At 34.6% G+C, this 13902-nt stretch overlaps 1 protein-coding gene, 1 long non-coding RNA gene and 1 other non-coding gene across 3 annotated transcripts in view; 2 read left to right on the top strand and 1 right to left on the bottom strand.

Annotated features, from left to right (window-relative positions):
* Positions 1 to 13902, bottom strand: part of LOC141487255 (uncharacterized) — a 55421-nt gene that overhangs the window by 25420 nt on the left and 16099 nt on the right. The gene's annotated exons all lie outside the window — the stretch shown is intronic.
* On the top strand, positions 514 to 648 carry LOC141487426 (U4 spliceosomal RNA). The gene has a single exon (XR_012468380.1). It is a non-coding gene; the product is annotated as a U4 spliceosomal RNA (small nuclear RNA).
* On the top strand, positions 3227 to 10529 carry LOC141479863 (UDP-glycosyltransferase UGT5-like). The gene is made up of 4 exons (XM_023156703.2): positions 3227 to 3597; positions 4380 to 5186; positions 5775 to 5994; positions 10086 to 10529. Exons 1-4 carry the CDS (start codon positions 3354 to 3356, stop codon positions 10360 to 10362), a joined length of 1548 nt encoding a protein of 515 aa, XP_023012471.2. The 5' UTR covers positions 3227 to 3353; the 3' UTR covers positions 10363 to 10529.

Raw genomic sequence — 13902 nt, 5'->3', positions numbered from 1 at the left:
TTCACAACTATCTCAATATGGGTATAAAACGACAGGGCTTCACTAGTGGAATAGACTTAGTACACTTTGAAAACGATGCAAATCCAATATAATCCATATAAAGAACTTTGTCAATTCAAAATCGGTATACAAGCATGGATCTCCCACCCAAGTCAAGATTTTGTATCATGTCGTGGACTTTGTGGCGTTGGGGTGGCTAAAAATTGAAAACTGGAAACTTGAAAATAAAATAATTAGAAAAAATGTTCAAGTTGAATGGTTTTATTGAAAAAAAAGTAATAATGATGTAGGTAATGTACTAGAAACTAAGAAATGATTCGAAAGGTCCTAGGTAGCAGTCATCACACCACACTCCTTAGCAATCTACGGTAGTGATGATATAAAAAAATAAAAAAATCGTTGAGAATAGTATTTACATATATACTCAGGCTACGCTACGCCCAACGATTTTTTTATCTGATCAATACCGTAAATTGCCGAACAGAGTGGTGCGATGACTGCCACTTAGGACTTTCCGAATCGCAGAGGCGATATTGTAACCGATGAGGTTTATCCGAAGTGCGATTTTTTGCTAGTTGAAAACTTTCACCAATTTTTCAGTTTTCAGTTCATTACCTACATCATTATTATTGTTGTTTTTCAATGAAACCGTTTAACATGAACATTTTTTTCACTTATATTATCTATGATTGCACTCACATGTGTCGTGCTTTTCATTTTCATTATCAATACTTTCATTATTTTAGATTTTTGATTTGTTAATGATGATGAAAATGTAAATCTCTAACATTCTACAAAACATTGTCAGACTATTATTCAGTCAATTCTCATACCATTATTCCATGCAGATTAAAAAAAATAGTTATTGAAATATAAAAATTTGAATAATAATGATAAAATACATGCAAATGTACTGATAAGGTGATGTTATACCTAATTAAGTGTTCAGGTGACTTACTTTAGAGGTGATGGTAATGGAAAATAATCATATGGAAATAGCAAAATGTATTGTGAATGGAATAGGAATCATCAAAGTAATGTACAGAGTGATGCAAACAATTCAAAATACATCACTCGGTATACTGCTCACGTGAAAGGTACTATCCTTCTTGTTGGAAAATTGCTCGCGTTCGGCTTTTTCCCAGAAAGGGCAAGACAAATCTTACAAATAACTATAGACCAGTTGTTTTGCTATCAGTGATATCAAAAATCATGGAGAAAGTCGTAAACCATATCCTTAAATCATTGGAAGGCTTCAACATCTTGAGCGGAACTATGTAAATAAGGATATTCAGAGAAAAAAAAGCATATTTATGTTATCAGTTAGAGAACACTAAAAATAATAAAGAAATGTAGAAAACACTAAAATCAAATGGAATCTTGTATGAAAAATGCAATGAAATTCCAGATTATTTGAATAACCCAAATGATGTGGATAACTTTTTCAATAATTCTATACCTTTTCACTAGGTCGGACTTTCATTGTCTACTATATAAAATAATTTGAAATCCCTGAAACAACTAAAAAAGAAGAATTGGAAATGACTAGCTGAAAATAACAATTATAGTAACCAAAATAAACCTGAAATGAAATAATAGTGAAATAAAATGCAAGTAAAAATAGTACAATTGAATAAATAGAAATGAAGAAATGAAAAAAGAAAATAAAAATAAAAAGTGGAGATATTCCAAGTCACGATAGTTCACGACGTTTCGATTGTTAGTATCTACAATCGTCTTCGGGTGATGACTGGACTGATTCTTCCGAGAGATGACTATTTATAGGTCGTTCAAATACTTTCACTTATCCCTGCTTTCCATGTTCCGCTTCACTGGTTCCATGGGAGATGACGTTGTTGGACAACATGTATGCGGCTTCCTTGAATTTTCTCCTGAACCAATGTTCCTCTCTGTGCAAGATCTCAGCTTGGGACCACTCGATGTTGTGTTGATGGCTCCAAATATGGTCTGCTATTCCTGATTTGCTGGTTTCTCCTCGCTGTGTGTGCTTCTTGTGCTCGGCAATGCGAACATTCAATGGCCTCTTAGTTTCACCAATATAGGATTTTCCGCACTCACAGGGTATCCGGTAAATGCAATTTTTGGAATCGCAGTCGTTTGGTGGCCTGGTTTTCGTGAGGCTGCTACGGATAGTGTTACTGGATCTGAAACAGGTTCTGATGTTGTATTTGGAACCAATTCTTCTTACTTTCTCCGATAATCCTCTGATGTAGGAAAGTGCAATCACTGGTTGTGACGGCTTCTCTTCCTTGCGAAATTCCTGCTGTCTTTTAGCAAAAGTCTTTTTCTACCATCGCTTTGGAGTAGCCATTTATTTATTCAATTGTTATATTTTCACTATTATTCCATTTCAGGTTTATTTTGCTTGATATAATTGTTATTTTCATCTATTCATTTTCAATTATTCTTTTTTAGTTGTTTCAGGGATTTCAAATAATTTTATATAGTAGACAATGGAAGTCCGAACTAGTGAAACTGATTTACTGTTATATCTTAAAAGATGGGCTGAAAAGTTCGTAGGCCAACACGCAGATGGCGCTGATAGTATTGAATCGTGATTACCCAGACGGTTCACACCGTTCTGAGGAGACCATGCCCGGTACTGATGATGGGGCAATCACCCCGAAACCGGTCTATCGGTTGGTCGGATCGACCAAACGAAATTGATTTCTACTTTTCATGGTGGGAAATAATTTTCGACGAATCTTCCAATGGCACCCTTCAAACTGACTTTGAAGGGTGCCTAGAAGATGACAGTACTACCAACTGTCGAAAGCGCTCGCAGATAATTTATAGAAGATATAAAGCTTCAAATCCTTTTTGTAGAATTTAATATTGAAATATATATATATATATATATATATATATATATATATATATATATATATATATATATATCTATATATATATATATATATATATATATATATATATATATATATATATATATATATATATATATATATATATTGCGATTGCAACTATTTCAGAGATATTATGTCTTGCATGTCTTTCTCTCTTTGTTGCCTAATATTCCCATATGAATTTCCATATGAATTTGACAAACGTAGCTTTTATTCAATCCACGCGCCGTTTATACGGTTTATATAAAAAATAATCGCTAGAAACTGGTTAGGAACAACTATAATTAAATCCTACAAGAGAGTCAGTCAGACTCTGTGCGCTGACTTATCAAAATCTAACCACTCAATCACTAGTATTTGTGTGATCCACAGTGAACCTTGATACCAGTGGGAAGATAATATACTTGATAGACGTTATACATCTTTATTACCTCTCGCATATTCTACTGTAGCATGTGCTGATTAAATATGAAGATTTTATATCACATTACTGTTTTACTTCAAGCATTGTGTCTTGGAAATAGTCTGAAAATTTTAGTCGTGTTTCCTTTGCCGGGTCCAAGTCATTTTATTCTTGGGAATTCATTGGCGCGCGGATTAGTTGAAGCAGGACATGAAGTTACGATAGTGAGTCCTTTTGAGGACAAAAATCCGCCGAAAAATGGAAGATACACCAGCGTTAAACTGGAAGGGGCGAAGGAAGCTATTGAAAGTGAGTAAACTTTCAAAATTATTAAATATGTGAATTATTAGAAATAGACTGTGGTTCAAAAATAATGAATGAATTATATTTTCGCGTAACGCTGAAGTGTTTGAAATACTCTCCTGTTGACTTCAAAACGGAAGAAGGAAGCATTTCACAGTTTTTGAATTGAAGAAGTTGAAAACCTTGAGAAAACATGAAAAATGAGGAATGAAATTTTCTATGTTTTTACCGCTTGTATTTTACTCCAGTTTCGTCCCATAAGGACATTTTTAAATGGATAAAATACAATAAAAGTTTATTTTATTCGTTCAAAAATGTTTTTATGCGGGGTCTTTATTAAACATGCGGCAAAAATTCAAACTCTCAACTGGATTTTTCATATTTCATTCTGAATGTGTAAATAACTGTGAAAATGTCCAATCATATCCAAAGTATTTCAATGTGCACATTCATATATTAGCCTATTCATTCAGACTTTATATAAACTCCTACAAAAACTGAACTTCCACAGTTGATATGAGTAAATAATTCATAAATGATTAACAAACATAGCTGCTGTTCGGAATTTCCTTCACATAGACTTCAGCTTTTGTATTTTCCCAGATTTTTTTAATTCTAAAAGTGTCTTTTCACAAACTGCAGAAATAATTTCAGCCTGATCAATTATTTATCGAATCAAACAGTATTTTTAGTGTATCAATAGGTTGATATTTTCAGATTACTATTTTAGGTTTAGTTTGAATTCATATCTAGATCAGTTTGTAGTAAATATACTTAATTTTTTTCAGGTACTAATGAAAACATCAATATGTTCGACCTTGTCAACGTGAATCCATTCACTTTTATACCTTTCATGAATTTCATGGGCAACGTGATCACAAACACCACTCTCACCAATGCAAACTTCAAAAAACTCATCAATTCTGATCAGAAATTTGATGTGGTTGTGATTGAACAATTCAAAAACGATGCGCTAAGAGTGCTAGCTTGCCACTATCAAGCTCCCTTAGTGATAATCAGTAGTATGGGAGCCAACTCATGGGTAAATTCGTTGGTTGGAAATCCGGCCCCTCCATCATATATACCAGATTTATATCTGAGTTACACTAGAAATATGAATTTATGGCAACGCTCAGTAAACTTATTGATGTATCTAACGAAGGAGATCAGTCATAGATTCTTTTTCACACCGGCTCAAAACGAACTAGCAAAGAAACATTTTCCCAAATGTGTCGATGAAAATGGCCCAATTGCAAATGTATCTCTTCTGCTTTTGAACTCGCATGAAAGTATCGATGATCCGGTGCCATACGTTCCCAATATGGTGAATATTGGTGGATATCACGTGAACCCACCAAAAAGTTTACCTAAAGACCTCCAAGAGTTCTGTGACAATGCGACAGATGGAGTGATATACTTCAGCATGGGTTCCAATTTGAAACCTTCGGACATGAATCAGGAAAGTAAACAAGCTTTATTGTCTGCCTTAGGAAAACTGAAACAAAAGGTACTGTGGAAATGGGATGAAGATCATCTTCCAGGTAAACCTGAGAATGTTAAGATTGGAAAATGGTTCCCACAGCAAGATATCCTAGGTGAGTTTTTAGTAAAAAAGGTAGAATAATAATATGAAAGGTTTTTTGACCGGATAAAACGATTTATATAACCTTCAATTCACTGAAATCACTGACATTTTTCTCAAAAATCTACTAAAATAAGTCGTGAACCCACCAATAATACTATTCGTTTTTTGAAAGAGGTAGACTTGGGCATAGCTTAGAGAACGAATGATGATTTGATCAAGTTAATTAGAAATGAAAAAGACAATCGAATGATGTAAACAAGGAAAAATTTACAGTTTTTCATATTTCGGGTTTTGAAGACCAAAAAAGTCCAATGACGCTCAATATGCTTTACAGAATAACAGGCATTTGAAAGCCTCGATGCTTTTGGAAATATAGAAATCGAAAACAGTCCATCCTATTCATTTACTATTTCACTTGATAATTCAAGTTGCAACTCGGCAATTATGATTAAATACTGAATATCAAAGTGGAACTTGGGCCAGATGAATATGAATTACTGTAATTTAGTTGTAAACAATCAGTTTTAGTCATTTCTGGATGATGCTAAACGTAGGAATATCTAGTTCAAGTTTTTGACTGAAATTATTTTTTTCTCAGCTCATCCCAATGTGAAGTTGTTCATCACTCATGGCGGTTTGTTGAGTACAACAGAAACAATCTATCATGGTGTACCAATACTCGCTATTCCTGTTTTTGGGGATCAGAAGATGAATGCTGCAAAGGCGGTTGCAGCAGGATATGGTTTATCTTTATCAATAAACGAGTTGAGCGAGGAAAACTTATCTAACAGCATAAATGAACTTTTGAATAATTCAAAGTGAGTTCACGTATTTTTATTATTCTATACTTTGAATGTTCATTAAAAATTGAAAATATTATGAGTGAGAACGAACTTGGCTGATGCTAAGCTGAATGCTGAAGTAAATTTCCAACAGAAATTACATCGACCGTAAATGTGTGCTTGCTCCTCTCTCTTTTGCCCCTACAGTCTCTCTCTCTCTTCTCATCTTCACTAACTTATGCCTCCCTCTCAACTTCCGTTCGCCTCGCCCGATCACACTTTTCGTAACGCTTTCGTCACGCATTCATCAGCTTACTCCCCAAGTCAAGCGCGCGTAAGGAAGTTTTACTTCAAAAATTGATTTCTGAACCAGTAAGGCAAGCTGAATACAGGGTTGAATGTATCATGATTTTAGAATGTAAGTTTTCACCAGATGTGAAAACCGTCTAAGAGACGCTTTTCTGGTTTGTTCTCATGCCTGTCATTTCTAAACGGGCAATCTTCATATTACTGGAGTTTTTTTCCAACACCAAATCGTTATTTTTAACACCTCGACACGTGTTTCGATCACCAAGTGATCATCTTCAAAGAGAAAGATTGAATCTAAGAACTTGTGCGAGCTAATCCTATTTATGCTATAAAGGTAAGCCATACAGGTAAACTATCCAGGCGTACCAACCATACAGGTATACCAACCTAAATTAATTTTACAATTTTGCCTTATCTATTATTTCACAATATATGTTTATATAAAACAATTTTCAGCTATCCAGCCAAATCCTAGGATTTGGCTAAGGTATGTGGATGATATTTTCGCGATATTCGATACCAAAAAATCGAATATTGACGACTTTGTTTCCATTTCAAATAATAGATGTCCATCAATAAAATTCATATATGAGTTAGAAAATAAGGGACAACTACCATTTCTCGAAACACGTGTCGAGGTGTTAAAAATAACGATTTGGTGTTGGAAAAAACTCCAGTAATATTCATTATTACACCAAAGGTTCCAAACAGTGCATCAAAAGATAATCTAAAACGAAAGAAAATTTTCTGTTCACCTATACAGGTATAGACAGCTGAAGAGATTAGCTTTCATAATCCATCACCAAATAACGCTGTTTCGACCCGTCATTTTGTGAAGGGCAAACACAAGCACTACAAGAAAATCCTTAAGGCGCTATCAGAGCGGTGCCTGTGGGAAAGTAGCGATTCATATTGGATTACAATCGCTGGATATTAAATCCATTTGGAAAAACATTGTCAGGAAGACTATTCCACATAAACGCAGTTCTCCAGATGAAAAAGTTTTTAGACAGTGAAGTTCGAGATGTACTGAGTTGAACCTCAAAAAGATGAGCAGTCACAGTTCGTCGTGTATATACCGCTCCTGGTTGAATCAAATGTGCCAAGTCACTTGAACACCCCCCGTGAAAGTATCTATAGATGAGAGACAAATCTCAAACCTATCTTCGATGTTCCAGGCTATCGAGGTTACACGTGATGTTCGCGTCTGCAATGAGGTGAATAGTTCTTTTCTAGATGGAATCCAGCAACTCCAGGGTATGTTTGGGAGCAGAGAACAATACTCCAAAGAAGATCTACTTTGAGCTTTATAAAGCATCAAAAGTTGATGGGGTGTATACAGTTTTCTGGTTTGGAACAGTGTTTCAAGCTTTTGAGAAGCAGAATTTGCGATTACAGCGACATGATTGTGTCAAGACATATTGGTGTTCATTTCAACAACCAACAAACTTATCGAAGCAGAAAGCGGAATTGTTTGACCTGACATTATTATATCCGGTTCGGAGACATTCATCTTCTTGGAGAAAACTGTTGCCTGGGTTTTTGTCATGGACGTAGTTCTACGCCCATGGTTTTTGTGGCATTGAATTGTACCTGGTTACTTTCACCCCAATTCGAAATCACTTCTAGATCCTCATTGAGATATGCAACCTCCTGCAGCCGGTGAAGATGTGCCTCTGTAGCCGATGTCTATCGGAAGATGTGCCTGCCTCTGTAGCCGATATTTCAGATCTATCGATCCAAAATATTTTCAGCATTGCGGCATTGCCACTTCTATGAAGAAGTCTTAGCAATTATATTTTTTTAAATGAAACACCTCGTATATCAATATATTTTTGAAATCGCTCTAGTATTTTAATACTTTTTTGTTGATAATGTCCTATACCTATCTCTATCTGTTTTCGAGATAAAAAATAAATTGTGCTAAATATGGTCCAGAACATAGCCTTAAATATTCAAATAACACCAAGAAATCGACTCCATATCATACAGGGCGTGCTGAAATTACTATTATTTCCATTGTGCATAAAAGTGGTCGAAAGTTCATTTTTTCAAATGAAATCCCCTGTATATTACTCGATAAATTGAAAGATGGTGAAAAATGCTTCAAGATGATATACATGACCCTATACCTAAATTGTCAAGTTTCCTTAATGAAGCCGTGGCCAACATAACTCATGTCCAACATATTCCAAGATAATGAAAGACCCGTTATAAAAGAAAGTTCTTCCAGTAAGAAATCTCACACAGCCAGTTGTGACAAATCCAGAACCAAGAGTTCAGAACCCGAATCCAATCATTCACATTGGAAACATTGAAAAAACTAGTTGACAGCTACCCCTGGAAGGTATCACCACAGTAGAATAATACAACCAGTAGGTTCTCTTACCACGTGATCAGCCCGAGTTGCCGGGCATCGGATTAGTTATACTAAACGGTCGGAAATTGATATTGTGTTTAGTTTAGTAGCTGTTGTTATTATTGCTTTTAGTTTTTGCAGTTGATTATAAGTAACTTACCACAAAATCTTCTATAATATCCTTAAATTTCGTTTTTATATGAGCGTGCGCGTATGGTAAAAGAACGAAATTGGCTCCGCACTTCATTTCAGATCACAGAGAACTTTGTGAATTCATCAATGAAAGTAGTGGAAGTGGACCTACTGGTTGATTTTTACTATGGTATCACTGGCTAACCACTCCATCGAAAACATTTTGCTTATGAGCTAGGCATGCCAATAGAAGCGGTTTCATGCCAGGTCTCGGAAAGAGTAGAACATGCTTACAAAAACAACTATGTTTTTGTAAGCATGAACTATTGCTTACTATTGAAATTTCTGTTTTTATAAGTTTGAAAATGTCCATATAGGACGAAACTGCAGTAACGTTAGTTACAAATAAAAGCGGTGAAAAACATAGAAATTTTCATTTCTCTCTTCATTATGATCTCCTACCACGTAGTAACAGCTACATCCATTAATGCATTCAGTGATACTTTCTTAGGATCAATTTTGCAAACAACAGTGAGAAGAGGAATCGACAATGTTAACTCTAGGTGGACAGACTCCATGAGAACTTTCCCGAGATAAATCTTGAATGTATAAAAAATATGCGAAAATATTCACATTATGTTGCAACTGAACCACTCGTACATAAAATTCTTTTCAACAGAGTCGTGTTGCAATCGATAAACAATTGATAATGTGAACAACGAATCATATCACTAAAGAGAAATAACTAATCAGTAAATATTTAGAAACTATAAGACTGAGACTCATCATCACCTTTATCTTTTTCGACACTCACAACAATTCACTATTGAACTTCGTACCGTTTTGATATAGCCTTGAAAACCGATTTTCTTCATAATGATAGTCTATTCTAGTGAGGTCGCTATGAAATTCTGTCATTTGAAGATGTGTTATGGTTGCTAATCATCAGTTATATTTATGTACAGAGCCGGGCCAAGGACATGACAGTTACCATAGACGTCAACGGCACGGCAATACTTTATGAATTTTCATCAAGTATCGGCCAATTCCATCAAATATGCATTCATTATTTTTTTTTGTTAATGCTAGCTAGGATTGCTCCTTGGATCAACCGTATTGTCTCCTAATGCAAACTGATTTGTGGATACTTTATACCTTATGAGAAGTGAAGTGCCACTGTATTCTATTATTTTTTAAATTATTTTGGAGAGAGTCGTAATCAAAGAAATTGCTTAGTGATGTATCCTCTATTCGAAACCTGAATATGTACTTGTTGTTGAATAATTCAATCTATTTCATAATTGCTTATCATATAAATTTTTCACAGGTATAGGGACAATGCAAAAAGAAGATCCGCAATCATGCACGATCGAAAAGTGAAGCCCATGGATCTTGCAACATATTGGATCGAATTTGTTGTCCGACACAAAGGAGCACCACATTTAAGGGTAGCTGCCCTTGATTTGACTTGGTACCAATATTTCCTCGTGGATATTGTTCTTCTAGTGGGAGCTGTTGTTGCCAGTTTGATGCTAGCTTCTTATCTCATACTCAAAAAATTGTGCTGCTCAAAAAAACCTAGTAGAAAAATGAAGAAAAATTGATATTTTTAAAAACTTTGTATTTCATCTTCACTCACCATCTCAGTATTTCAGGGTATACAGGGTAAAAGTACTTTGACAAACTTCAGGAGGTGATTCCTCACAATATTCTAATATGAATTGTCCAAATAAATAAATGTCAGGAAACGCTTCGTTTCCAAGATACAGGATGTTGAAGTTTTATTTTTATTTTCGTTTTTTTCAAATAACTTTTGAAATACTGAACTTAATTAAACGAAACTTGGTAATAGGAGGTTTTCGAGGTGTCGAATTCGAACCTGATGTTCTTATTGCTCTTACTCGTAGGGGGCGCCACCTACAAGTCTTTTTATTTTTGAAAGATTCATAACGTTTTTGGGCGTATTTCTAGCACATTTTTCAGTAAAAAAATCGATTCCTTTATCATATCTACGTAAATAAGCTACCCGTGTTAGTAGTCGCTGTAAGCAACCGTTTTCTAAATATTTGGACTTGAAAACTTCAAGTCGATTATATGATAATCGATGCATGTTGAAGTTATAACGAATATTTTGCTTTTTCACAAGAATGCTTTGGAAATGAATTTGACGTTTTACTCGTTTGAAGAGGTCATTACTGTTGGATACGTTCCTTTATGACATCCTTAAGCGAAATGGTTTTTGTATCAAGGGTGCATAGTCAGTATTTGTTTTAATAAAATTTGCAAGAAATGTCAACATTTTATTTCAGGAAATTTTAAATATGTAGAATAAAGTAAAATAAACGAAACTAAATTGTATTCAAATAAATTGTTGGAAGTGTCCACCTTCAGCAAAGATACAGGCAGTCAGTCGTCTAGTCATTGAATCTCGTACCCGCTCAAAAATTATATTGGTGTGTTTCTTATTATTTCACAGGCGTCTAATATTCGGTTTCTTAGATCTTCCTCGTTCACTATTGGAGTCTTATAAACTAGTGACTTCAAATGTCCCCAAAAATAAAAATCTATCGGGTTTAGATCTGGGGACCTTGGTGCCCACGCCTGGTTAGGTTCTTCTACCGATCCATCGATTTTGATAGACTGTGTTAAGGAATTCCCTGGCTACAACGCTAAAATGGGCCGGAGCCACATCATGCATAAACCACATGCACATGGTACATTCTGAAGTGGTCCCGGCAATTCATTTTCTTAAAAGTGTCTGTAAGTTGCGCCATTCAGTCGAAGCGGAAGAAAGAAAGGTCCTATCAAGTAATTATCAATTATTGCCGCCCATACATTTACAGAAAATTGATACTGATAATGCCTTTCACTAACTGCGTGCGGATTTTCGAGAGCCCAAACATGGTTGTTATGAAAGTTTGTGATAGCATTTCTGGAGAAGTTTGCCTCGTTCGTGAAGAGTACATATCTTAAATATTGAGGATTTCCAGCCAATTTTCTCAAAAACCATTGACACATAGTAATGCGTTGGGAAAAGTCTCGTGGCAAAAGAGCTTGTACCCTTTGAATATGGTATGGATAAAACTGTGGATCGTGGATAATTCTCCAAACTGTGGACTGAGTAGAATTGACAGCTTCAGCAACTACTCTTGTGCTTGTTTCTGGATTCTCCTCGAGAGCGTTCAAAACAGCTCCTTCCAATTCTGGGGTTCGGACTGCTCGTGGTCTTCCAATATTATCAGCTGCCCTCTTAAAGCTACCTGTTTCTGCCAAACGACGGTGGAGACTAGCAAAAGTTGGAGCTGAAGGCAGTACTCGATTAGGAAATCGCTCCTGGTAAATACGTCTTGCTTCGCGCGCATTGCCATCCGCAAGGCCATAAACGAAATGCATATCGGCTAAATGAGCATTATTGTTTAAATAATCCATTTTTTCAAAATAAGTGTTTTCTACTTCTACTTACGGAAACTTCAACAAAACGTCTAACTGTCACAAAATATGTAATTACCAAAACTACTCACAAACGTCAAATTTATTTCCAAAGCATTCTTGTGAAAAATGCAAAATATTCGTAATAACTTCAACATGCATCGATTATCAAATAATCGACTTGAAGTTTTCAAGTCCAAATATTTAGAAAACGGTTGCTCACAGCGACTAGTAACAAGGCTAGCTTATTTACGTAGATATGATAGAGAAATCGATTTTTTTACTGAAAAATGTGCTAGAAGTACGCCCACTTATATCCCTGGCATTTCAACTTCTTATGGGAGGGTAAACCGTTTGGTAACGTAACGCATACCAGCGCCAGTATGTCTGGCCTCCCTTCCTCCTCACTCTAACACACAGCGCTGCTGGTTATATTTTGGACAAACTTTCTCTTCCCTCGCTTCACATGACTCAGTATTCAGTGTGCGATTGACGTATATGTTGACAATGAGCATATAACCTAAAATTATCACCGTTTTTGAAAGTGAATGAAAAAAAGTTTCGTTTAAGACCTGGTGTTCTGCAATCACTTCTGTCTCGTTGAAAATCCCTAGATCAATTAGTAAAAGAGGGCGGTCATCATCCTGCTTTGGAAATAACATGCGACCTGAACTTCAAAGCGAACTCGAAGAATAAATTTGCATCATGTTTCCAAGATGCATACAATTTTAAAAAGGCTAACTTTCCGCTGATAATTATATAATTATAAGAAATAATTAAATTTATTTATGTATGATCATGAAAATAGGTTAATTGTTCTATCAAGGGGGAAGCTCTATCTTGCAGTATTATAATTTTTCAAGTCATCTTTTCTGAAAAAAGTTACAACTTTATAAATGGGGTTTGAATCCAGTGCACTAATCTGCCATATTAGAATAGAGAATTTAGATAAAATAGTTCTGAGTAATGATGTTCGGCAGGAGAAAAATTTTGTAATCATTCAAGGGATGATCTTTAATTATAAGCCCCCAATGATTTTCATAAACTTCTGCACTCTCTAATTGAAGATTTTGAATATTATTTTTTATTTAAAATATTCAAACAACGACGATATACAAACTAAGAAAAAAAGTGATTCAATCTCTCTACTCAAACTGAGTTTGATCCAGATGATGACAGTACGACCAGCTGTCGAAAGCGCTCGCAGATAATTAAATAGAAGTTCAAATCCTTTTTGTAACTTATATATATATTTATATATAACTTTATATATATACTTATATATATATATATATATATATATATATATATATATATATATATATATATATATATATATATATGTATGTATATATATGTATATATTCTATATTTATTATATATTCGTTTAGATATGTTATTTTTTTTATATTGCATTTATATTGTATATTACCAGTGTTTTTCAGAAAATGTGACAATCAAAATTTTTATTTTTATTTTTATGGTAGGACTCTTGATATTTTTTATCAATCTACTAGCTTATATTATGATTTTATGCACTTGACTATGTTTTTTCTTTCTCAAAATGTTCACAAAAGCTTTGTCAATAAGAGTTTTTCTTTGGACAATAAAGGATATTTATTATTATTATTATTTTAAGATTCTACTGGATTTCGTCAGTTTTGAAGTTGGGAATCTGAAGTTTTGTGGTAATAAAAAATATTTTTACTATTTAT

Source organism: Leptinotarsa decemlineata, unplaced genomic scaffold, assembly GCF_025532065.1.
Source record: "Leptinotarsa decemlineata unplaced genomic scaffold, Ldec_3_MD MMD2_tig00078422_RagTag_RagTag, whole genome shotgun sequence".
In the NCBI taxonomy this organism is placed as follows: domain Eukaryota; kingdom Metazoa; phylum Arthropoda; class Insecta; order Coleoptera; family Chrysomelidae; genus Leptinotarsa; species Leptinotarsa decemlineata.
This window is presented reverse-complemented; position numbering and strand designations above follow the sequence as displayed.